Source organism: Stegostoma tigrinum, chromosome 16 (genome assembly GCF_030684315.1).
Source record: "Stegostoma tigrinum isolate sSteTig4 chromosome 16, sSteTig4.hap1, whole genome shotgun sequence".
Taxonomy (NCBI): Eukaryota; Metazoa; Chordata; class Chondrichthyes; order Orectolobiformes; family Stegostomatidae; genus Stegostoma; species Stegostoma tigrinum.
Window position 1 is genome coordinate 24,482,876 of NC_081369.1, and position 27,139 is coordinate 24,510,014.

At 37.8% G+C, this 27,139-nt stretch overlaps 2 protein-coding genes across 10 annotated transcripts in view; one reads left to right on the forward strand and one right to left on the reverse strand.

Moving 5' to 3' along the window:
- Nucleotides 1–4,879, forward strand: part of aktip (akt interacting protein) — a 35,291-nt gene extending 30,412 nt beyond the window's left edge. For all 8 annotated transcript variants that reach the window (XM_048547125.1, XM_048547124.2, XM_048547129.2 and 5 more), the window contains 3 exons: nt 666–773; nt 2,560–2,620; nt 3,765–4,879. In XM_048547125.1, coding sequence (XP_048403082.1) covers nt 666–773; nt 2,560–2,620; nt 3,765–3,872 — 277 coding nt within the window. In that variant the 3' untranslated portion in view covers nt 3,873–4,879. The remainder of the gene's footprint in view (nt 1–665; nt 774–2,559; nt 2,621–3,764) is intronic.
- A 2,353-nt stretch (nt 4,880–7,232) lies between these two features.
- rbl2 (retinoblastoma-like 2 (p130)) overlaps nt 7,233–27,139 on the reverse strand; it is a 126,019-nt gene continuing 106,112 nt past the window's right edge. Inside the window, exons 14-22 of one of the 2 annotated variants that reach the window (XM_059651660.1) lie at nt 25,392–25,503; nt 24,672–24,950; nt 23,887–24,146; nt 23,433–23,609; nt 22,409–22,480; nt 16,033–16,135; nt 13,419–13,633; nt 12,069–12,233; nt 7,233–10,922 (exon numbers count right to left, since the gene is read on the reverse strand). In XM_059651660.1, coding sequence (XP_059507643.1) covers nt 10,752–10,922; nt 12,069–12,233; nt 13,419–13,633; nt 16,033–16,135; nt 22,409–22,480; nt 23,433–23,609; nt 23,887–24,146; nt 24,672–24,950; nt 25,392–25,503 — 1,554 coding nt within the window. In that variant the 3' untranslated portion in view covers nt 7,233–10,751. The remainder of the gene's footprint in view (nt 10,923–12,068; nt 12,234–13,418; nt 13,634–16,032; nt 16,136–22,408; nt 22,481–23,432; nt 23,610–23,886; nt 24,147–24,671; nt 24,951–25,391; nt 25,504–27,139) is intronic. The other variant, XM_059651661.1, reaches the window with a different exon arrangement.

Sequence of the window (27,139 nt, forward strand, 5' to 3'; positions counted from 1 at the left end):
CGAATGTATAGGTAATAAGGCAGGCGATATGGAGTGTTGGCCTTAACCTTGAAGGAAACTAAGTCCTAAAATAGGAAAATCTTGCTAAAACTATAAAGAACTAGTTAGACCATACTTAGAATCCTGTTAATAATAGTTTCCTGGTCCTTTTTTCTAAGGAAAAATGTACTGGCATGTTGATTTTAGCTATGGAGGGATTTTCTTAGGAGATTGCATACTTTGAGTTTGTATTTTGTCGTTTTCCTGAACTGCAATGTGACCTTAATGAAACACCTTGGGGAACCTGATAAATAGATGCTTAATTGTTGGTCCCTTGTGGGGAGTCCAGGTCCAGAAAGCATAATCTAAGGGCAGGGGTCACCTTAAGACCAATGAGGAGGAATTCCTTCTGGCAGTAGTGAATCTGTGTGGAATGCTTTTCCACTGAGGGCTATTGAGGCTGGCCTAATTATATTGAAGTCTGAAAAAGGCAGATTTTTAAAAATTCTGTAAAGGAATAAAGTGTTAAGGGGCGCAGAGTATGTTTTAAAGTGGAGTTGAGGGTTAAAAGCCAGGCTCCTGTTGAACAGTGGAACAGACTCGATAGGCTGAAATGTCCTCCTTCTCCATCTTATTTGCTTGAGCAAAGGCATTCTGTCAAACTGAACTTTCAAATTTTTTTCCAGATATGAAAAAGATATTCACTTGTTCAAAAGCAAAGTAGTTGACAGCGTCAAACTATGCAACAGTCGACTTTTTGATCAACCTAAAATGGATGACCCTTACGCAATTAGGTAAGATGCACTGAGCTTTGTTAATATCGCTTGTATGAGGTAATGTCATTACAAGCTCATGTTTACTGTGTCCAACTGCTTTTCAAAATGTTGAGTGCTTTGATTTCTGGCTTCTTGATCACATTTGGAACTCTTACCTATTTACATCAAGAGGATTTTGCTTGAATATAATTTTATATCTGTCATGTAAATATAGCCTGGTTGAACCTCACTAAGTATTTGACTAGTGCCAAAATTTGCTGTTTATTTTTACTCTGGTACACTGTCTATTCCTTTTTATTGTTGATATCAAACAACTTCTAAATCTGTGACATAAATTTTTAACCAGTTTAAAGACAACAAGTGGAACATTTCAATTTGGGGCTAAGTTTATAATCAATTAATTAACTAGGTTTCCAAAGTAGAGTTTCATAAGCCTAGCACCTAAATGTGTCTGGTGAGGGCCAGATCCACAGCTCAAAACCTCGTTACTGCCTTAGTTGAAATGGGGACAAAAAAGCAGAATTCTAGGTTGAGAGACTGCTATTGACATTGAGAAGAGTCTTTGACTGTTTTGGGGTATGGCATTATGGCATTCTAGAAGATTGTAGGCAGTAAGAATCAAGCAAATGTTTCCAAGAACTGTAGTTGTCCCGAGCACAGAAAGATGGGTTGGTCTTCAGCTGAAATACCCGGAGTGCTGTAGGTGTTCCTGCAACAATGTGCCTGGCCCAACCATGTTCGCCTGCTACATTTGATCTTTCCATTTTTTTTGTACAAGATCAGAAATGGGCATATCAGCTAATGAGTTCACTGTTTGGTCACAGTTGTAACTCTTGAGCTACATGCATCAAAACAAAAAAACACTTCAAATGCCACAATGACCATTTCCAAAAGGAGGAAATGGTCTCCCCTTGACGACAAACATCAGTGAAGCCCCCACTTTTTAAAAAAATATTCTCTTTTGCTGACCAAAAACACAACTGGGCCAACTACATGTCCACTGGCTACAAAATCAGTACGACATTGACAACAAGGGAAACATTGGCAATATCATGGAATACTGTTTGCTTGCATGGAAAATTGCAGTTGAAGACCAGTTCAGTGCCATCGAAGGCAGAGCAGTCTGGTTGATCTTCCACTCTCTGATGGCTTCACATTGCCACCACTGACCCATCTGCAAGATGTACTGCACCGACTCACCTGTAACAACCTTCCAAACACCGATCTCTACTACCTGTAGAATGACAGGCAGCAAATCTTACACTGTCCTGTCTAGGAATGTATCGTCATTCCTCTCCAGTTGGGTCAAAATGCTAGATTTAACCAGCTCAATTTTATTGAGTGTACCTACTTGACAATAACCACAGAGTTTTGAAAGTGTGGATCACTAACACCCTCTTGTGGGCAATTTATAATCATCCCATGTATGAATTGGAATTACTTGTATGGTGCCTTTTAACATAATGAAATGTATAAAGACAGCATAATAAAGCCAAGAATGAATGAAAACTGTTTTACAGTTGGTCAGATGACAGTGTGGCCAAAGCTTATTCTTTCAGAAGTGTCTTGAAGGACAGAAGTGAGTTTTTGTAAGGAGGCACGTCCAGCCCCTAGTCTAGGTTACTGAAGGCACAACCGCAATTCATGATACATTTAAACTTGGGTGCTCAAGGCAAAAGCTATTCAAGGATGTTGTGTGGAAACCTACTCCAAGACCTCAAGGTTGAAATTCTAACCCTTGTGTGAATTTTTGGTAAACTGGCCTATAACTTCTCATGGAAATGTACTGGTTTTTCTTGAAAAGCTTTTCACCATGGAATCCTGCAATACATGAAGAAGCCAGAGAGAAGATGTTGACTCCAAAGGTAAATTCGTTTCACTTTCTGCAATAGCGATACTTCTTTTTAAAAAGAATGTCTACCTGTCACTTTTTTTCAGTCAGGTTTACCACTGCCCATGGCAAGCATCTTGAGCAGACTTCAAATCAAACTCTTCTGATATTTAGGATTTTGTGAACTGACGTTAATGTTATTCAGTGGGAACCTGTTTGGTGAACTGTGTTGAGCACTTGGTGTTTTCAGTTTGAGTTTTTGATTGGAAAGCAAAAGCAGCTAACTTCTGCACAAGCTCTCCAGCTGGTCTCATTGCTCCAAGTTCTTATTTTTATTTCCCTGACTATGTTCCTAAAGATCTTTCCACCACTACTAATAAACTGGCTACCCTAGCTTGTGAAAATTTGACCACAGGATCTCAATACCTGCCCTTCTCTGCATAGTACTGAATTTTTTTTTGTTGTTCCACAACCTCTGGTTGGTTACTTGCCTAGCTGAATATTCTGCATACTCTTCAGATCTTTTCAATAATGGAAACAGCAGTTTGGCTATTACGACTTCATCCATGTTGCTGTTCAGCGGGTGTATTGACAGCAGGGGTTGGGCAGAAAAAGTTAACTTTGTGGACTTATTTCTCCCTTTGTTCAAGATTTTTAGTTCCAACAAAACTGTTGTGACCTTCAACAGTTTTTATGCCTAGATCCCCACTCAGAAGGGAAATTCAAAGTCTTGGTACCTCTTTCAGCTTTCTGAGACCTTTTGAAAATTTTTAAAGTCTCCTGCACCAAACATGGCCACCTGTTCACCTCCCTCCTTAGCAAATTTTGCTTTATAATTTCTTTGAAGTTTCAGATTTCTGTAATGTTAAACAACTGCAAGATGCCGATCTTGCATGTATCTGCATTTTCTGTCAGGCCCACTATAGCTTTCCTCCCAATTTTTTAGCATTTACTCCAACTGTGGTTTTTATCTTTTTTTTTCTGTTTTTTTTCCTCTCTACAGTCAGTATAAAATGTTTCAGGACACTTCCATTGCATGATAGATTACTTTGTTTTAAAATATTCATTTTTATTTTGTGGCATTGTACCTGACTTAAGTTATACTTTGTATTTGTGGTGTACATTCTCTTCCCCCCCCGCCAACAGGGGCAGATTCTAATAAATTTCTCTTTGCCTAGAGGAAACCTGACGATCAGAACAAAAGCATGCACATGGCTGGCCTTTCCTGGGTAAAGCCTGGTTCCACACAACCTTTCAGCAAAGATGAAAATACTATGCAAACCTAAGGCATCCTATCAACACCACACGAGGCACTTTTTAACCTGTGAAAAATGGACCAGGTTAATTAGAATATAACTGTTGGTGCACATGTCGGACTTTATTTTAGCAGTGACTGTAAGATTATATATAATTGGAACTGCTGAAAGATTGGGTTTTTTGTGTGTAGAATACAACATTTTAAACTAGTATTCAAATTCAACTTTTAACTGAAGGTTTGTAAAATTTTTCATTTTGAAGACCTTTGTCTATACTACTTAGGTAATCTTGGCAATGCAACAATCGATTTTATGTTGGGATGGTTAAGTGAATTAAATGGTATATCATAAAGATGACACTATTTCATAGTACTGTTATGACGTAGAAATGTTTTCATGTTTTGGGGCTGGTCTGTAGAGATTAAGGTGAGTTTAGCCATTCAAAAATTCAATCCCAAACACACACTCATAGTATGACAGTATTTAGCAGTTTTCATAAGTCACTTGGGTTTTCTATTGTAAATATGTTGGTGTATAAATTTTGTAAATAGCTTGTTACCCTATTAGCATTTTGAGGTGAAAGTAACAGTAGTCCACTGGCATACAGGTTTGGAAAAGCTGATCTGTGCCAAAATAACCAACTTGGTACAGCAAGCTTCAAGTTTTTTGTAATTTCAGTGGTCCTTATATACTGTATGAATGTATAAAGTAATTCAAAGAAGTCTTCTCTTCCACTATTAAACATTATCATGTTTATAATTGTGCAGTACAACAGCATATTATACGTTATATGCTGCTTTGGATACCAAAATTAGGGTGAATTTTAAGGGAAAATTAGCTGCTGGCGTACAAACTGATGTCATAGTGGCTTAATCCTTAAAATAAAGACAAGCTAAAACGGTACCAACCACTTGAATGTATTTGCCATGTGTCTGTGGATGCTTTTGATATGTCATGTCACGTCCTGTTAAAATAACCCATGTAACCCTTTAGTCTTGGACACATTTGATAATACCATCATAAAGATTATTCCAGTGTGTGGTGTTTGTGGTATGCTGATTTGCTGTAGTTCTGTGTGCTAACTCCCAGGTGTATTGTATATCTCATGGCTTTGGCTCAGCTCCCATATGATCCTTTTTCACTTCTTTTTATTACATTTTTGTTATTTGGGAGTGTTAACTCCAAGTAAATTTTTTTCCTTCTGTTAATTTAAAACAACTTCTTTGTTTGTTTATTTGTTTGTTTTTGTTTTTGTTGAGGTCTACCCCCACGCCAATCCTAGGCCAAATTCTTCAAAGTTTTCCCCCAGAGCACTTTGGCCTATGCCTGATTTATTCTCTATCCACTTTCGAATTTAAAAACAAAAGAACTGTGGATGCTGTAAACTAGAAACAAAAACCAAGTTGCTGGAGAAGCTCAGCAGGTCTGGCAGCATCTGTGAAAGGAAAAAAACTGTTAAAGTTTCGGGTCTGGTGACCCTTCCTCAACAGTTTATTCCTTCCCAGATACTGCCAGACCTGCTGATCTACTTCTGACAGTCCAGCAAGTGAAGCTTTTCTGAATACACCATCACTTCAGTTGAGTGTTTTACTACTTAGTCCTGCTGAATGTTTATTTACTTTACCATCTCTGCCAACTGATAACTTCACCCAAAGTGTGACACTGTGTTCCACTTGTGCAAAATTTAACCATGTAGTTTTGTTTGTAGAGAGCTCTTAATTTTGTTTTAGATAAGATTGCAATCTTTTAGTTAAAACCACTACTTATTTAATACTGCCCTATCCTTTCTTTCTTAACCTACTCATCACCAGCCTTCATTGTTGGAGTCACCTTTTTCGTCTGGTTGTATCATCCATGCCATCATACCCCATTTTGCCTGGAAATGGCACTTAATTATAATTCCATATGCAAATCCTCTGAGATGGATTACTATGAAATAATCGAGTCCCTCAAATTGAGACTTGCAGTTAGTCCAATTACAGTTGAAATAGAAAATCAGATGGCAAAAGTTCTGACACCACTAAAGTTCAGATTTCACAGAAAACATTTTAGACTTAAATGCAAAAGGTTTATAGCAGTAGTTGACCCAGAACTAATTGACTTTACTGGAAAAGTTGGGTCACCAATGTCTAGCAATATTATCATTTATAATAATTACTTTTTATATGCACGTGCATCTAGGACTTGTCTCAACCAGAATCAGCAGTGTAATTTCCTTGTTTTTGCCTTTAAATTTGCAATCTATAGCAGGATGATCAACCACTTGTGTGGTTAAAACAGCAAAATCCAGTTGTGTAGCAATACATTTTCTATTTTTCCAACTATTTGTAAGGGATATGTTGGATGAAAAATGCCTGTCAAATAAGGAAATTGTACCTGGCTGATTGTACAGGTAAGCAATTCCACTCTCTACAGTGGATAAAACTACATCTGTGAATATAGGTTTCAAGCCTGTAAATACCAAATCCAGGATTTTTCCTTAACTTTTTTTGCACTTTTGTATTTTCAGTTGGTGATTTCCTTTCTGTGAAATGCTGCTTAGTGTTTTCCTGTTTGCAGCTAAGTATAATTTTAAACTTTAATTAGGCATGGTGAATGCAGTGCTTTTATTTCCCAGGAGGTTCATGAAATAAAGCAGAAAATATTTAGCTGCTCAGCAGGTGAGTTACCATCTGAGACTCATTCATTGACTTGACCTGCACCTGAAATATATTCTCTCTGATTAGCTATCACTACCTTTTTTTAACTTTTTGTTTTGCTTCAAATATCTTTTCACTTTTTAGTACTTATTTCAATAAAGTTGATTGCTCAGTTGCTTTACAGTTTTTGATCCACTTTTCCCATAACTACTTCATGGTCTGTACAAATTTTAATACGGTTTTCTTTTCACTTACAACTGGAAATAGCTCTTAGAATCCCTACAGTGTGGAACCAGCCCCTTCAGCCCAATAAGTCACATTTGACTCTCTTGAGCGTCCCACCCAGACCCCTTTTATAACCCACCTAATCTACATATCTCTGAATACTGTGGGAAATTTTGAGCATGGCCAATCCACCTAGCCTGGAAATCTTTGGACTGGGAGGAAACTGGAAACCCACAGTCATCCAAGGAATTGAACCTGTGTTCCTAGTGCTGTGAGGCAGTGGTGCCAACCACTGAGCCACCATACTGTCGGTTGATGGCTAATGAAAATGTTTTCTTGTGCAACTGAGTCACATATGAAACACTACAAAATGAGTTCTGTGATGCACAGACTGAAATGTGGAATTATTCTGCTGTTTCAGAAATCGCAGAATATAAGTGTAAACTGTAGCCATTTTGAGTGTACAGCTTATGCTTAATCTTAACATTTTTTTTTCTGTGACAACTCCCTTTTTAATAAATCGATACTGACAAAATCTGGTTTAGAAAACAAATTTCATGTTTCAAGTTTTCACCTTTTACAAAGTGGTGCAACACAATGACAAGCAGACATATATTTAAAGTGAACAAGTTATAATTGGCATAAATTAAATATCTTTTGCAGCTTAATGATTTCTGAAGCAAGTTAAGATTTTTGGCTACCTATCGAAATGACCAGTCATTTTGCAGTAATTCCCATTTTTGAGTTCCATTCATTATTGGAAATTTCTCTATAATTAACAGAAGAGATGATGCATCTTCCATTTTTAAACCCTCCTTGCAATCTTGTAAAATGTACTGCAAAATTCTTTACTGAGAAAATGGGTTGTAGCTTTCATACTAAATATGTAACCACATCAATTTAATAACTTTTTAATGCTTATTTTGCATTAATTTTAACATCAAGTTTACAGAATGTTAGAGAAAGAGCATGTGTGTCAAAACTTTCTTTTGATTTGAGTGAGGTTGCAGTGTATCAAGTTGTTTCACATTTGTTCATGCAGCTGTGATTGCAGACTTTTTTCCAACCGGTTCAGAGATTATGACACCAGGGCATGAGAGACTTGGCACAAGGACCTTCTGACCCAGAGATACGAAAGTTCCATTTGAGTCTCACATCCAAAATTAGTTATTTAACCAAAGAGTCTGCGCTGTATACTTGGGTCATTTGTGAACATGGTCACTTCCCAATTTTGCTCTCCTGCCCCAACAAGAATACATGCTACTTCCATACAAAAAACAAAATTTGCATTTCGTTGATGAGAAAACAAATTTTGAACTTTGTAAAAGAGAATTTTTATTTTTGTGTATTTCCTAACAACTAAATTGAAGTGTTTATAGGCAAAGATCTGGAAATAGATTGTGTAGTTGCAGTTGGTTAAAACCAAACTTTGTTCAGAGACTTGTCAACCTCATTCATTTAAAATATTTTGACTGAAAAATGTTTAAATATGAATCTCTCATGTAAACTATGTTCCAAGTATTAAAATATCTTGGATACAATTTTCCTTATGGCTTCCTGATTTTCCCCACTGTAACAGCTATGGAAACTGAAATCCACACTTTCATTATTTGTCATGTTCATTCCATAGTAATGGAGGGAGACCATATGTTCCAGCATAGTGATTATTGTTTCACCTCTTGCTTGCATTAATCAGTGATGGACTGGCTGTCAGATATTTCAATCAGGATATTAAGTATTTCATTTGCTTGTATGATTATGCCTCATCTTCTGTTGGAGCAGAACAGCTGGATTGCTGCCTCCGGTTGGGTGAAGCATTGGTTGCATTGGCTGCACTTGAATTCTACTCTTAATTTGCTAGTTAGTGTTGTAATCAACAACTTGTGTCAATTGACAATGTTCAAGAGCTTTAATGTTAAAATACTTCCACTTAACTGAATCCAAATATCTCTACTTCCAGGTTTTGATCTGCTGTCAGCAGAGGGCATCATTTGGTTTGATTGCACATTGATGAAATATTGACAATTGCCTGAACTGAATTCATGTCTAATAGTACACTTTGTAATTTCAAAATGCATGGGTATGGAACACATTCTGGCTTGATGAATGGACTTTGTGATCACACTTTAATTGTGCTTGTTCTGTCTTTGAATTCAGTGGAATTCCTGAAGTGTGCACAACTTTTAAATAATTAGCCACTACATTTGTTAATTAAGTGCAGATTCTGCCACATTCACTTGCAAAGGTGGAGAAAGATTATTTGTTAGAAACTGCCTCCAAATAGCAAACAGGTTAATTGTTACGTGACCATGTTTGAGATATCTGTTTGATATGTGGGAATGGGACTGTTGACTGTCATGACTGAAATTGAGAATTTTTATTATTGTGCCCTAACATCATGAATGTGCATTGGATCATAACCAGAGTGGGATAGAAAGAAAGATCCTTTAATTCCCATCCAAAGGATAGGAGAAGGCAGCAATCCAGGCTGAGAGGTATGCTGAAACATGTAATGTTATGGTTTGTAACTGGTTCTTGTCTAGTCCATGTGGTGATGAGGGTGAGCCTGCTACATCTAGCTGCTTCAGCTAAGCAATGGCCCAGGTGACCTGATGTCCTGTGGCAAAGTTTACAGGCACTCAGCCACCAGCCCCAGCCTGGTGATCATGTATATTGCCTAGACCAGCCCACTAGCCAATTTCACAGCAGCCATGTTGCAGGGAACTGCAATAAGATCAACGGATTGTTAAAGCTGGGTAATATATGGTGCTTTATGTAAGATTTTCAGTTTCTCAATCTCCTGAGCATTGTAGTGATGACAATCAACAAACTATATTATTCCTTTTACAAGGCAACGTGAGTAAAGAATTCTGAAAGGATGGAGAGACTTTTTTAAAGTCTATTTGATCATCTTTATAAACCAAACTGATACACAAACTTTTATGTTTTATTATCTTAGTGAAATTAACATTCAACTCTATGTCCAGATTTTATTTTGAATTACTTGTCACTATTCAGGTCTAATGCAAAGTCACCTTGAATCATGTGACTGTTTCCATTACACTCTCTCTCTGGTATGGATTTGATTTGAACTCCTGATCTGTGGATTGGCACTGAGCTTTTTTGTAATCCTATACATGGTTCCTATTTCCAAATGATTTAATTGCACTTGGAGTATATTCAACCCATCTGATGAAAACATCACCATGTATTCTGTTCAGCTAGAATAATTCCTTCTGCACTATGAAGTCTTGCTCCTGTTTACTTAGTCAATACATGAAAGTACATTGCTTCATGGGGAATGTTAAGGTTTTTTAAACAAAATGATCAAATACAACCAGCATGTAGCTATGAGGATATTCCCTTCAAATGTTTAGTCTACTGCTTCACGGTCATTATTCGTCTCTATGTATTTGCACTTAGTGCATCAGTAACATACTACTCATCCTAATTATCCTAACCTTTCAAACTAACTGAACACAAGACGGTTGCCAATTCTGTGCACACCATAATAGCAAGCATAACATATGTTAGCGCACAAACTTGTGTACATAATACATGGCCTCATTTTGGAATGCTGTGCTGAGTTTCTTCCACAGTGTTGCAAAAGTACAACACGAACTTTTTCTTGTCTTGATGGATTTTTATAGTTTTTAATGCTTTCAAATACCCAGTTAAAATTTTCCACATGAAAGTTAATGCTGTAATTAAATTTGGTATGATGTGCATGCTGTTTTAAGCCTGCTTTGAAAGCTTTTAAAATCAATTAGAAACACTTCAATGCTTCAACAATCTTTACCTAAAAATCCACTCTCTGCCTTCAACTGGCAGATTTTTGTGGAGATGGGTGAGAAAAGCTCAAGTAACTTCTCAAAGCATCAGAATCTCGGTCCCTTGCAATTTGACTTCCTGCAGCGTTCAATGCCTGTATAACCTTCACAGAAGCTTTAAACTTAACTGTGTAATGTTTTGTAGCTTGCTTTTCAGGTTGAGATTAAGGAAGGCAAACTATTCACAGCAGCTGAGGTTGACACCCCATACTGGATCAGTGAGATCCTCTGTCATTGGCTACATCCTGCAAACGCCTATACAATGCAGTGTGATTCTCCTGACAGATCCTCTTAGCTGGTAATTCATTGCCTTCATCCAATGACAATCCACGCTTCTTGGTTGGTGATTCACCAGACTTAATCATGCTGTTGATGTCTCTCAGTCTCTGAAGATAGAGAATTTAAAATAACATTATTTTTCTGAAGTGTAATTAAAAAGGTTATTTTTAAAAAAACATTTAAACAGATGTTGAACACTTGCTACAAGGATAACGGAAAGGAATAATTTAGAGTGTAAGACACAAAACAATGGCACAGATTTAATGGGCTAAATTAACTTGGTCTAATGACAAGTAGTTACTTTTTGTTTTCTGAAACATGCCCAAGGATTACTTGTTTCTCACCTAAGCTTTAATCTTGCATCCACTGTGTAACAGAAATTGGTTATACGTCTCTTCATAAAAGCACTTGCTCCTGTTTTTGTGTTTTGCTTGCATCTCAAATTTTTAATAGCCAAATGAATTTGTTATCCTAGAAAATTACCTAGTTCTTTAAAAGTCCTCTGTGAAGCTAGATGAATACAGCAGGCCAAGCAGCAAGGCCTAGACCCTTCAAAGAAGGGTCTAGGCCTGAAACGTCAGCTTTTGTGCTCCTGAGATGTTGCTTGGTCTGCTGTGTTCATCCAGCTTCACACTGTTATCTTGGATTCTCCAGGCTGCTTGCTTTTTTTGCCTCTGTCCAGAATAACATGTTACTAGAGTAAAGTTCTTCAGCACACTCAAGGAGAGTTGCTCACAGTTAGGACTTGAGCCTGGACATCACTTTGTCTTTCAGAAGCTGACAAAACTACAATCAGGCATCCTTTTTGACATTCTGTCTGAGTACAGAGATCCCTTCTTCTCTGGCCTTTCCTCCAGCTAGGATTTCTCCAGTGTTGTCTAAGAGCTTGAGTGCTCTAACTCAGCTGGTCAAGACGGTTCAAGAATTGCCAACGAATCCACTTTATGCCTTCACTGACTTTACCTACATCTCCAGGAAAGTTGTATCTGCTCGGTGCTGGATTGGTAAAGCTACAGGTGCACCTCTTCAGGATTTCCAGGCAAGTTCAAATTGTGCTAATTTAAGCTTTGTTGCAGGCAAGAACCAGAATTTGTCATGGGCATGTCTTACTTGCACACTACCACTTTAAGAACTTGTCTACATCCTTTCATGCAAAAAAAACTCCATTTGTGATTGCAAACTATAGGATTGAAACAAATCAAATATAACCAGTGTAACATGGGTAATTTAGAAACTTTATTATTGTAGCTTACCTTTGATGGGCTTTTGCTAAAACAGTAAAACATTTTTTCTCTTGGTGAGACTGAGCCCCCATTCTTGTGAGGTGATATATAAATGGAGTGGTGCTGAGAGAGTAAGACCCTGCGTGGTGATCCTGTCCTTACAGATGGGAAGGGTGATAAAGATGGAGCTTCCTTCTGTACAAACAAACACGTTGTTCAAATTCATCCACATAATTACATCAGTGTCACATTAGTTTTTTCCCCTTTTTAGTGACCCTTTAATTTGCACCATTTTATAGCTTTTATCTTCAATTCTATTAGAATAGAACTACAATAATGCTGTCTTGTGTTTATAAGTAACTTCCAGAAAACGTGCAGTAGGAATTGGGATATCTGTCAGTGATTACTGCTATGGAAATTACAGCAAAACTGTCTGTTTAAAGTCTTTAAGTGTGATAAAGACATCTGAATAAATAAATGTTCACACTAGTACTATAGGAGTATTCTATATTTGGAGTTGTGGTTTTTTTGGGGAATGAGAATCTAATGTCATTGCTGTTAGATTTCACTATTGGTCTTGCTCAAGATTTTGAGCACTTTATCAATACCGTGCGTATCCTTTTCATCTAGTACACAGTGAAAGATATTTTTTGTTTCCTTAAGATTCCATTTAGTGAATGAAGATGTTTTATGAAATTAATATCCCCATCATCTGAGTGAATTATACATGGTCCAATGCTCTCTGCTAGTACAATTTAAACAAAATACAAGGTTAAAAATTGCCAAACAGGATAAATTGTGATGTGTGTTCTTACTGTTCTTGATCTGCTGTCTTGTATTAGCATGGAAAACATTGCCAGATACCAGAGGGCAAAGAATTTGCATAGGGATTTCTTTTTGAAGAACCCAGCAGACAAACATCCTGGAGCAGCTGAAACTAATGTTAAGTAGTTTTCAGATATGTGAATGCTTCCCATATTCTGCTTCTGCATGAAGTTAGGTACATGTTACTGTTGCATGTGAACTGGGTGGGAAATAAATACTGGTGTAACATAGGACAACAACCATTGTCAGAGTTTGGGTTTACTTTGTTCTGCTATTTTTCTCTGATTTAGCTAGTATACCAAGAATAACTTTTTTGCTTTTACTTTTACTGTCATGGGATATTTTACATTCACCTGCTAGGTCAGGCTAAGTTTCAATTTTAATGTGTCTGATAATGTACTAAACACACTGTTGCACTGAAACGTCAGCCTGGATTTTTGTGATTATTCCTTGAATTGACAAACTTCTGATCCAAGATAAGACTATTGTAACTGTACAAATCCTATAACACCACACTTTAAGTTTTAAACTCCACTTGTACAAGCTACATCTTACCCCATTCTCTGCATTTGATGAGGAATATTTCAATGCAAATGCTTTGACTCTTCTGATGTAGATATTATTGTAGAATTGAATGAGATCACCCCTCTCCTCCTCTTCCATATCACTGTTTGCTCCAGCTAGTCGAGTTGGGGTAGGTGGTGCACTGTTAGGTTGAGGTACAGGCAGTGTACTGCTAGACCTCATGTTTGGGCTAGAGTCTCTGCTGGCTGTGTAAAACAAAATGGTTATTTTGTTGCACAAAGACATTTGTCTTTCAAAAACCTAGTTACATGTTAGTAATACCAGTAGCATGACTGGAGTAGGTGAAAGATCCTAGGATGGGGCATGGGGGGGGGGCGTGCTAAGAGAGAAAGGGATTTTATAGAAAAAGAAAAATGTAGCTTTTTTCCAGTTGAGTTGAAGTGTTGTAACCAAAAGGTGTCTGCACCTTTTTTGGCAGAAATTTGTCAGGCACTAAGAATGAAAAATGTGTGAAACTGCATGAGAAGGCCAGCAAGGTTAAACTGATGTCAGGGCAGCATTGTAGCTCAGTGGTTAGCACAACTGCCTCAGCACCAAGGATCCATGTTCAGTTCCAATCTGACTGTCAATCTGTGTGGAGTTTGCACATTCCTCCCCATGTCTGCATGGGTTTCCTCCTACAATCCAAAGAAGTGCAGGTTAAGTGGATTGGCTGTCTGAGTTCCAGGATGTACAGATTAGGTGATTTTTAGCCATGGGAATAGGGTTTTGGGTGGGGGGGTGGGGTCAGCATGGAGATGTTGGGCCAAATGGCCTGTTTCCACACAGTGCTGGGTGTCAAGGTGAGATTCTTAAGCAAGGGCAAGTTGCCCACTTAATAGATTATTGCCTGCAAATAAATGTCACTGTTAATGTAGCTTTCTGTCTTGCCATCTGTTAGAAGCCAACTAGACCCTGAAAATTCCTCCACTGGAATTGAGGAATTCCAGCTCCAAAATAGCCTTGCTGTTAATCACCAAACAACATGGATTCACTCCATGGTGACCAGCCCTATGCACCCCACATCCATAGGCATCCAACATGTGCCAGCCTCTAAGATGGCACTTGTGTGCTCTGGCACACGTGGTCAGGTCATGCATGGGACCTGGGTGGTTTCGTTGACTTTTTAGCATATGTTCACTTTGAGCCTATCTCGATGCTTACCACATCACCACTGGTCTTGGTTTTGCACATTGCTCCTCAGATGTACTAGGCTTACTGTACTGCCTTGCTGATTTTGGCTCAGTGACAACCCTAAGCTTCTGCAGTCCTCAGCTGAGACAACACTGTGCCAAGATGCATTAACTGAAGGCTCTCCAGTCAAGGTCAGCCTCTAAAACTAGTGCAGGAACCTGGACACCAGTCAGTTGGTCAGAGGTCCGAGTCAAGATCTTCCCTCTTTAATGGGTGAGGAGCTGGATGTGGGGCACCTCCCCCGCCCCCCACCACCACCCCACACACCTGTCTGATAGATCTTATTGAATGGCGGAGCAGGCTTGGTGGACTGAATAGCCTACTCCCTGTTCCTATGCCTCTACCTGTATGCCTAATTGTAGGTGGTTTTACAACTGGATTGAGAGACTTTTGAGTTAAAGTGGGTGGCACAGCTGTTCAGTGCATGTGTAAGATCTCCTGAGCAAGGAGACAGGCAGCAAAGAGCACATGTGGGACAAATATCTGGGATAACAAGGTGCAGAGCTGGATGAGCACAGCAGGCCAAGTAGCATGAGAGGAACAGGAAGGCTGACGTTTTGGGTCTATGCCCGAAACATCAGCTACCTGCTCCTCTGCTTTCATCCAGCTTTGCACCTTGTTAGCTCATTCTCCAGCAGCTGCAGTTCCTGCTATGCCAGGAAACAGCTAGAGGCAATTCCAGACTAGCAATGCTTGTCCAGATTCACAACAGCTTTCTGAAGATGTTCCTGACATCAAGGATATTCCAGCAGTGATGAGTTGCTCCAGAAACAGTGAGTGGTAGAATGGAGTTAGAATCAAGTGAGGGGCACCATAGGGATGGTAGGTAGTTTTGAGACCTGCTTGGTAAGACATGGGAAAATATGCTAGGATTTGCAGTCAACTTTTCTATGAAACGTAGCCCATTGCCTTGCCATCTAACTGCAAGAGTGGGGAAGTTAGAAAAAGATGTGCAGGAATAGGTGAAAGAAATGGACAAGGCAGTGGGAGGCATGATAAATTAAGCAAAAAATTGAAAACAGAGTATAAAACACCAGACACAGGTGAAACGAATCAGCTGCAACTGGGCCCAATACTTAGCATGACTGTTAAATCAAGGTTCTTGTCAGCTATATCAGTTCATGTCTTCAAACAGAACTAAATTAATTTCACAGTTGACTTGATAGGATTACACCTCTTTATGCATAAATTAACTAAAACGTATCTCTGGAGACAGCAGAATCAAAATGTACAAGCTCTGAAAACTTTAGGGTATTATGGTATGTGTATAAACCTGCACAAAGGTAGAACAACATATAAATTGTCCATTTTAAGCAAACCTTTCCTTTTTTTTTAAGGCAAGTTGATGTGCCATAACACAGAAACAACAGTACCTGTGGATAGGAAAGGAGAACATGTTTGAAATACTTACTCCTGTCTCTGCTAGTCTCAGTTGGTGAGCCCTGGCGACCACTACTGTCACTACTGCCTGAGGTCCGTCTTCTCCGAGCTTTTAGCAGCACACTTCTGTAAATCTAAGGAACAGTTTACCTTTTTGAGATTGCAGTAATGTAAAACATTTTAACAAAAGCCTTTTTAAAGGGTTAAAAAAAATTGACCAATGGACGTGGGTAGGACTTACTATTTGCGTGCAATCATACCACTAAACACCATTGCCTATCACTATGAACAATCTACCTCCTTACTCTTTGATAATTCCCCTTGTATGTATATGGTTTGATCACTTCTCCTAACACCTCTGATTTCTTCAAGATACAAGAAAATGCTTTTATCCTCCCTATATATCGTGTAGTCTGTTTTTCTTGGGGCTTGCCACCTTCCTGCTTGCTAATATCAGGATTAGCACAGTCTGTGCTGTTCAAACTTTACTACTGTTTTCATTTTAAACTGCAATTACTCCAATCTTCCTCTTAATACCACTTCAAAACAAAACATACAACATCTGTCTGACAGATGAAAAATAAACTAGAAGAGATGTAGCAGTGTGGAGCTGGAGGAACCCAGCAGGCCAGGCAGCATCATGAGCAAGAAAGTTAATGTTTCTGGTAGGGATACTTCTTCAGAAATGGGGAGGGAAAAGGGAGCTGGGAAGTAAATAGAAATTCTGAAGAAGAGTCTCTACCTGAAATGTCAACTTTTCTCTCTGCTGTCTGGCCTGCCATGTTCCTCCAGCTACATCTCTTCTAGTTTATTCTTTCTCTTTACCACAACCATGGATTTTTCATTACACTGTGCAACAACTGACAAGCTGTTAGAAGTACAGAGCTATCAATTTATTTTTTTGTTTTATTATTTGATTGCGATTAAAATCTTAATACTGCACATTGGTGATCTAAATTGAAAAAGATTGCTGGAGAAAATTTAAATAGATCTAGCAGCATGTTTCCTGCTTTTCTCAATCTTGGGTCTTTGCAAATATTTGCAATGTTTTGTGATTCTAGTCAGCCACTTTTTTTTAAACTAACATCTTAAATACCTTTGTGACATCTGCAAGACAGTAAAAGGTGTTATAGCTGTCAGAGTATAGTCTTCATCCTTTAATGTGTAACACTGCTAAATTTAATCTAAAACCATCCTACTTCTATCCTAACATTACTGAAAAGGGACTAGAAAGTGGGTCTTGTATGTAAATCTCTGAATTGTTCATAGCAAAAACTGTTTTTGGGTTTAAAAAGTAAGTTGCTCCCTATTTCTATACTCCAGTAGGCAAGAGTTTGTAAATGGCTGCTGCTTCACTGAAATGGCCATTTTCTTTTGAAACTTAATGCTGGTTAGCTGGAAGGATAAGCACAACTTAATGTAATTTTGTTCTCATTCAGTGTTCATGCATGCATATTTCCCCTACTCCTCAAAAGGTAATGATCAGGGGTAGAATCCCAGATTGTTTGAGGATACTGGGCCAATAAAACAACAAAAGGGAAAACAATGATTTCAGTTGGGATGTCATTAAAGATGATACAGGCTCCTAATCAGATTTGCTTGGCTGTTAATTACTTAATGTATAAAGGCACTGTTGCCTCTCAGTGCCAGGGACCTGGATTTAATTCCACCCTTGGGTGACTGTCTGGGTGGAGTTTGCACATTCACCCTGTGTCTGTTTGGGTTTCCTCCCACAATCCAAAGATGTGCAGGCTAGGTGGATTGGCCATGCTAAATTGTCCATAGGGATGTGTAGATTAGGCGGGATGCTCTGAGGGTCGGTGTGGACACTAGAGATTCTGTGATCGTCAAAACCACTCTGATAGTTTAATGATCAAGCATCAACACTAACTTCTTGGGCTAGGAGTTGGATTTCTGTATTTTTCTAAGTGAACAGCCCACTGGTCTTCACCTGAAAAGTCCATCCTGTCCATCTTCACACAGTCCCTGATAGCATTTACAAAAGTCACTGATAGTTACAACTGTTTTAGCTTACAAATGTGCACTTTATAGTTTGTGTTTTAAATAAATCTGTTTCAGTTACATCTAAAACACATGAACTAACATGGAAAGAATGTAAATGTACTGCCAGTGATTTTTCAAATATTATTTTCCCAGGTGTCAGTCTTTTGTGCTTGTTATAAGAAATAAAAGCCAAAATAAACTGTTTCCAGAAATGTGAAACCTTTAAAGCACTACGTGAACTGAAATAATTCCCCCAAAGGCTCAAACTGATGAATAAAAACTATCTCACAAGACTCACTGTCCTTTCAAAACATACAAAATATGCCTGTGTGAAAACACTCGAGTCATTAAACATGTTTTAGATAATTACTAAAATGTTAATGCAGTCCTCAACTAATAACATCAGTTTTTGGTGAAAGTAAAATACTTTATACTTAAATAGCAGAATTACAGTGCAATTGGTAAATCATTAATTTCAATCAAATTTAAGTTGAAATATCCATAGTCTTTGCCTGAAGCAGTAAAGCAGGAGATTGGAGTCTAATTCAATTTTTAAAAAAAACTCAATCCAAATTTCATGCTGATTAAACTCATGGTTCAAAATCATAAACTAACACGAATAATCAGGTTGGATGTTAAAATAATTAAAGCCACATCTTTTAATTTTGTTCTCTCAGGTTTTTCCTTTTTTAAGTTCTCCTACACAGAGCAGATTGGTTTTGGAGCTCACCAGTCTGACTGGTAATTCAATATAACCCACAAGCCTCTGCATAAACACTGCAGTATCATATTCAGGATGTGTCATGCTGACCTCAGACCAGTGCTTTAGAGGGTAATTTAACGAATGGCAAAAGGAGATTTCTTTCTCAACAGTGGCTATTCTGAAGTTAAGCAGAAGTTAAATTAGAGGATGGAACTCTTGTTGTAACTTGCCAAAAGACGTTTGTGTTAGCAAGCCTAGTAACTGACTGCTTTGTAGTCCATATGGTTTATAAAATTGAGTATCCTTTGTGAGCTAGTGCAATGTAACTCTAAATAGAATACTCGTTCACCTTTCAACTTTGGGAGGAGCATAAAACTTTATTATGGATTCATCGATACAATTTTAAAATTATTGTGTTAAAATGAGCCTCCTCTCATCCCACCAAGTCTATGGCAGTGAGGTTTAATTGTACACTAGTTGGCTTAAGTAATTTTTATCCTGGTATAAACTCTAGCAGATAATACAAAGAGAGCCAAGTCTCTGGAAAACATCACGTCTCTGCCTGAGAAGCCATTCTAATGGAGCCTTGTTTTAACCTCTCACACATATAGATACAAGTAGTAAAACCACTGGTAAACTGGACAACACGGTGAGATCAGGCTTTGAACAGTGATGTCTGTTTTCTACCTCCAAATTGGTAAAATGGTATGTTTTGTCTTTTTCCTTGAAATACAAGGAATATCTTTACACTTCTTTTGTGGTGACACGACTGGTGTGGTATTCTTTTCTTCAAAGACTGTCTGTACAGTTTTATAAAACACAAGTTAATTTTGCTAAATTGAGACTGAGGCTCAAGGTCTCGAAATAGGTGGCACATCCCAACAATTTATTGAATAGGCTGTACTCAACCCCCTGCTATTACTATGCATAAATCCCAATTTAATACCCTTTGACATTTTATACAAATATGTTCACAAAACTATTACAGAATTTTGTGCATTTGTTTTTAACAATTGGGATTACTATGCACACTTAATTATATTTTCTCAGGTGTAATGTTTAAAGGAAATATTTTGTTTGCCATATTGCACTACAAAGGCTTTGGATACCTAATTTCTGAATTGGTACATCTGTGCCAGCCATCTAATTGTGATCAGGAAATTATAATTTGTAACATTGCTGGATGAATGCTTAATGCAGTGATACTAAATTCTGATGCACACTATTTTAAGAAAAGTAGTAAAATGATTAAATAAGTTTAATTGTTGCATTCAAATAGTGGACAGAAGATGAATGTCTAGAGTCACTTCCATTTTAAACTCCGATTTAGAACGAGCAACAATTCCCTTGCACATACATAATAAAAACAAGCTAATAATTTGCTCATTCAAAAAACCGTGGAAGGATACAATAGTGTTTGTTTTCACTTAACACTCACGACCTGGGCAGAGTAACTAACCTGGCTGAATTGGTTTAAACTATGGTTGCAAATCCCATATTTCATTTTTAACGAGTGGAAGTTCTTGTAAGGACAGGCAAACAGAAGTTAACAAATGAATAACCTACTTGGATAACTAGCAAGCAACTGTTCAGTGAAAGGTCAAAAAACATCCAGAGTTTAAATCCAACCAGAAGCCAGGCAATAAAATTAAATGGTGTAAAATATCATATCTTTCAGCAGAGACTTGACTAGCTTTAAACATAGAGAATGTACTTGACTTAATTACATTAACAAACCTTGCTATTGACATTGTCCTGCAGTTCATGTATACTGCTTCACAAGCTTTAAGAATATGTTGAAACAATTCTACATTAATTATCAGGCACATTCTGTCCTCAGCTTTAAGAAGAGCAATTTTTCAACAGAATCTACAATCCTCCTTCTGTTGGTTTGTCAGTCATTTTGCAGTGATCTATTTCAGAATACATTCCCAAAAGATGGTGAATTTTTGGTACAAGTTTCACTAACGATTTAAACAACATCACAGCTGGCTTGTTTCCATACACTTCTGGAGTGTGGTTAGGCTTTGGCAGTAAATATGAAGGTTTTTAGATATGCTGTAATATTCTTGTAAAATCATCCTCAAATCTCAGTGTCAATAATGAATAGATATTCAAATATTTTGCTGTATTATTTGTTAAAGCTAGAGTGTGTCTGAGGGGTTGCAGGGATAGAAATTCTTATGGGTGATACCACTCTGCTCCAGTTATACACCTTGCATGATATTCAGTTCTTTGAAGTCCAATGGAACCAGAAATTGAGTGGAATGTGACTAATTCAAAACACAGCACACTGTGTACCTGACTGATTTTGACTTTACAGACAAGTGTTTTTAAATCCTGCAAGTTTCACTGGATTAATAATCAGAAACAGACATTAATGCTTAAAGAATTATAAACATATCCAAACAACTCAACTCAATGAAGACATTAACTGCCAACTCCTATTAGATTGGATCCTTTTCCACTGGCTACTAAGTTTAGAATTAGTCTCTCACTATAACTCACCCTCCAGTCCTAACCATGTCAAATTCCCTAGAAATAATGAAAACCCTAGAGTAACTCTCTCTTAAATAACAAATAAGCTGATGCCCTCCCACCGCTGCAACTGCACTTGCTCGAAACACTTCTTCTGATTAAGAGCGATACCCCCTGGCTGAATGTCATTTCCTTGCCTCCAAACTGGTGCAGATTACGCACTGTCCTGTGCAAATATTGGGGAGGGTCAGAAGGAACCTGATACTGACCATGTGGAATGGCTCATGCAGGTTAGGAACAACTTTTTTTAATGAAAGTGTTACCACACTGCTCTAGCAGCATCGCCAAAGAGATGATTGTCTCAAATTCATGTAATTGTGACACTGTTCAATATTGGCACCTGCTTTTAACATGTGAGCTGGCTTTCCCACTCAAACATTTCATTGTCAGCGTGTTACAGTATAGAGCTTCATCTGTAATATGTAAATCTTAAGAGCTCTGGTTACAGTGATTCAATATCTGGATTTTTAACATTAGCACAGAGCAGAAAAGGCCATTTCATTAACATTAAAAGTTTAATAACAGTCCAGAGATGCTCCTGCTTCCTCAACCTCCTATATTTTCTCAACAGATACAAACTATGGGCAGCTCAACGGTTAGCACTACTGCCTCACAGTGCCAGGGACACTGGTTTGATTCTACCCTTGTGCGACAGAATGTGATAATCTGTGGGTTTCCTCCCACAATCCAAAGATGTGCAGACTAGGTGGGTTAAAAGGGATGGATCTGGGTAGGATGCTCTGAGGGTTAGTGTGGACTTGTTGGGCCGAAGGGCCTGTTTCCACACTGTTGGGATTCTATGACAGTCAATGAAATTACTCAAAATCCCAAGAATAACCAGTGCAAGGTATATACATACATAATTGTTCAAAGAATCAGAAGAAATGAATTGCTAAACTGATACAAACTAATTCACAAACTTCTTCCATCCGATTCACAACAGCTGCCTGATGGTGTCAATGGTGCTGTAGAATGAGCTTGATAATCAATCTCTTTAAGGCAGCATTCAGCACATCCAGAAATAACATGGAAAAACAACATCCATGTGGTAGAAAGCATTGCCGATCATTGGTTCAAAGTCATCTTTAGCCTCTCATGCATGCTATACTTAACACAATTTCTCAATTTACTTAATGCATCTCAATTTTAGTAATAAACTTACATTGCTGCTGGCCTGTGGTTGTGTTCTATAGCTACGCATAATATTCTGGAAGGATCTGTCCTCTTTTGTCACCTGAGAATAGAAAGCAATTTTATATTGGCCCAAAGCACAATGCACAGTACTGTTTTACTAACACATGAAAATCAATGGAAATAAAAATAGACATGGAGAATTGATCTGTTTAGAGTGTCTCTTAAATGTGCATGAATGATAGTTACATTTTGTGAAACTCTGCTGAGTATGAAAACTAATGCATAGGATATGTTTGGCACTTTGCTTAGGCCCTGATTGTTTATAGAGTCTTGAATTTTCTTCCAGATTTTTATTCCACATTTTGCGACTGTGATTTGCAAGTCATTTGGTGCAAACATATCAGCAAAAGGCACATCCAAAACTTGTGTGTTTCTCCCAATTGTGTGCCTTTTGTCAGTTATACTCTAATATTTGTACCCGATTCTACACAGCTGGAGAAAGGGGAGGTCAAGGATGCTTTGTTAACAACTTGATCCAAAACAATACCATGTGTTACTGAGTGCAACAGGCTTATTTTCTTCTAATGTACTTAAAATGTGCATTTATTGCAAGTAATTTTTTTAAAATAATCAAACATTGCAATAAGTTATACATTGTGTGTGTATGTATGTTTTGAACAGACTTGCAGCTTGGACTTTGTCATATTTTGTGACACCAACTTATTTCATTGCTAAATTTGAGTGAGAACATATATATTCAGCAGATTGTGTAAAGGGTTGGTGTCTACATTTTAGACCCATACAGGAATGCAAAGCCTATGTGTTGAAGGGAGGATCAGTAGATCAGTTGAAAAGTTAGTAAATGTTTTAAAAAATAGTATGCACTTGCTGTATCTTAATGTGGTAGAAAGTTCTTCAGAAATATATTTGCAGATAGATCATTAAAAGTAACATTTTTAATTTCCTTTATTAATAAAGGAGCCTTAAAGCATAAAACTCCATGCATGCTATTTATTCTAACTTTTCACTGTTACATTCAGTGCAAATTTTACCTTGGACATTATGTAAACAGCACACATCAGCAGCTGATCTAAGTGCCTATCAACCATAAGATCTGTGCAGTTGACTAAGGAATATTCAAAACATGTCCAGATTTTCCTCCTCAAATCATCAGTAATATCCAGTTTTGCACAGAGATCACGCAGACGAATACTGGCCAAATGATAAACCTAGTTTAACAACAGCAGAAACAGAATCAATCATCTGAGACTGAAAATAATATCATCAAACTCCCTCAAACAACATCCCAATCTGTTGTCTCCTCCTCTGTAGGCTATATTAATAACATGCAGCTACCTGCACCAATGACAAATAGCTGTTGTCCAATTTTTAATTCAGGATAATTTACCATTTTATTCATTGCAGATGTTGCTTATCTGAAAAGACACAATACAAATCTTGACTGCTGCTTGAAATCTTCATTCTCATATCCAGAAAGAAACATACCTTTCTGAAGAACAGAGCTACTGAGCCAGTCTTTTTAGGTCTGCTGTTCATTGCCATTTGGCATTGGTTTTGTCTCTGTCCTGGGGATTGCTGCATTGATACCTGTCCAGCAATCTGCACTGTTGTTCCAGATAATTGGTGACTGCTGGCAAGGGTCTGTGCTGTGAGGGGTTGAATGGAGTTTGTCACAGATTGGGCTTGTCCTGTAACACTGAGCTGAACAGGGATGAAAGTAATTCCTCCATTTTCGTTTGCGATACCTTTTTTGAGGTTTTTTAAAAAAGTAAAATCAGCAGCTTGCTAAAAACAAAGCATCAAAAAAAACTTACTTAAAATAATGTTAATAATTATTGTCAAGTAATCACAGTAAACAGCTTAAATAATGACCATAGCAATTTGAGTTTATGAAATTGGCTGAAAGAACAAAGGACAATGTGCTTTGTCAGTCTAAAATTTCCAACTTTAAATCTAAATTAACATTCTTTTCCTGCAACTGGAACACTTCAGTTGAAATGTAGTAGGAGGTACACATAGAAATAATAAAATTCCAAATATTCTAAACAGGGCTGAGTTGGATTTTCTGAGCTAGATGTCATTTGGCCTAGTTTTAAAAGCTAACTACCTACCAACCAACCATTTCCTGGAAAACTCATATCCTTGGTTCATAATACTGAAGGTAAAAAAAGAAATTATATTTGAAAATATCCTGTAGGATCCACTTGTTCAATTACCTGCAGGTCAGATGGGGTGGGAAGAAATACAAATCTTATGTATAAATCATTTACCTTGAACTGGTATCGTGACAGTTTGTCCATTGGTAGCTGTGACAGTTGCAGTTGCCATGGTGACTAAAGTCTGACCAGGGACATGTGCAATAGAAACAGAATCAGTGGTCACATTCTGGACTGGTACAGTGCTAACTGTTTGTTGCTGGGAATTTCTGAGGGAGTTGCTTGGAGGAGGATCAGGATTGCTTTCACTGTCCACAAACAGTCGCCTTCTTGCATTACTTGCTGTTGGAGAGCTGTATCGATCATGTAATGTGGTGGGAGATGCAATGGTTTCTAGAAAGAACAGGTGGGGAAAACATGAACAATAATTGTTGGGATAACAAAGTTTCTTCTGACAGCAATCCAGTGGTTTTATAAAAAAACCTTTTCACAGAGGAAAAAATTGGGATTGTCATGTTAGTATTTTGGAAACTGTGATTGTAAGTTCTGTTGCCTGAAATCACTACACTCTCACATCTTAATGTTTTGTGGTTCAGAGTCACGTAATTTGACTTACCTGCCAACTGAACCAACATGAAGGACCAACGTAAGGGAAACAAGCAGCTATATATTGTAAGTGTTTACACTTAGTACGCAGGGGCAACAGAAGATGCAACTAATGTATCACTTAGGATTGAACAGTGGCAATGACAACACTTGAATTTCTGGAATGTGCTTCCTGGGCAGAGACTATGCAGCATGAGAGCTAACGGCATGTGATGTGAATCATCATACCTTTCTTGCCACCCTCAGTGTGAACCTCCTTAAGTCGTGTAGGAGTAATGGGAGAATACATCTCACTGCTTCCGGCGTTCTCCAGATTTTCAAAGTAATGTGGCGGCATCACCTGGAAGAATGTACAAATTCTAAATTGATACCGTGGATTCTGAAATTTCACCATTTAAAACTTTACCTGGTTACTTTGAATCATTTTCTCTAAGTGAGATGAAGTACTAAATTACTTGTGTAAAGAATACATTGTGTTGCATTTTATCCCCTTTGTCAGCTGAACTATTGTGTAAACCTCTAACTGTTTTAAACCTTACCATGTTTAATCCTTGGATTATTATTTTTGTCAAAGATTATTAATACTTCAGTTAACACACAAACACCAAGCATGCATACAGCAATAAATGAAAGATACATTTCTTGACTTCAAGATGATTAGTGGAATCCATCAGCTATATGGTTTTAAAATGTTAATAATTTCAACTTGAAGTCCAGTGAAGCCACCTCCAATTGTGCGCTCAGACTTGGATGAATTTTTGCTGTTTTTTTTTCAGTCTGCCACCGTACTATCGGGGAAATCCTAGAAAAATGGTGCAAATATTTCTAGCTGCATTTTCAATGCGGTTTATAAAGACTGCTGATTAGGTTGTACAATATCTTGTACTAATAAATGCCGAATTCACTTTGTAGGAAAGGCACAATAGGTTCTGCATTACAATCTTCAGGTTTTTCCATAGCAATATCCTGTTAGTCAGCCTTAGATTCAGAGTGGGTGCCAGAGGTCTGGAGAATTGCAAACATTACAGGTCTTGTTCAAAGAAGGTTGTAAAGATGACCGCAGCATTCAGTCAGTTTAAACTTTGGAATGGAATTTAATAGTTACATATAGAAACATGGCTTAATTTGGAAGACACAACGTGGTTTTGTTAAGGAAAAATAGTGTCTAGCTTACTTGCTGGTGTTTTTCAAAGAGGTAACAGAGGTACAGTGAGGGCAAGTCTGTTGACGTGTTGTGCATTCACTTCTAAAAGATGTTCAATATTGTGACATGCAACAGATCTGTGGGAAAGTGATGTGTCATGGAATAAAAGAGACAGTAGCAACATGGATTTAAAACTGGCTGAGAAATAGGAAACGGGTATGGATATTTTTAGGCTTTATGATGGAGCTCCGTAAGGGTTAGCATGATGGGAACAAAATGAAACCTACTTAATGTATCAATTTATATTCTCTACTTGTTCACTTGCCCTGATTTTGTGCAAGTAACTTGTATCTATAATAAACATGGTGACACTTGATATCGTCTTTTCCCGTAGATATTTGTTTGAAGTTGAGGTTGAAGTTTGAAGCAAGGAACACTTGCTTCACTTAAAATATATAAATGATGCAGATCTCGCATGCAGAGTAGTTGTTCAAAGTTTGGAGGTGGCACAAAATGTGAGAATTGGAACCTGTGAGGACAGAGTAGAACCACAGTCTCCAACATGTAGATTGTGATTGACTGGTCGATCAGAGACTCTGATAGTTCATCTCCTCACCCATTTATGTTACCTCTCTGCAATACAATAATCGTCATATTTCTGCATGAATTCCACTTCCAGAAGTTGAGCAGCAATAGAAATTTGCATGCTCTTAATAGGCTTTGCTTGCTTGTATCATGTTTCAGTTTGGTCCAGATGGACTATCATTGCAGGGCAAGTTAAGTTTAGTGGTGGCCATGCTGGGTCTGTGGTCCACCCAAATTAAAACACTTC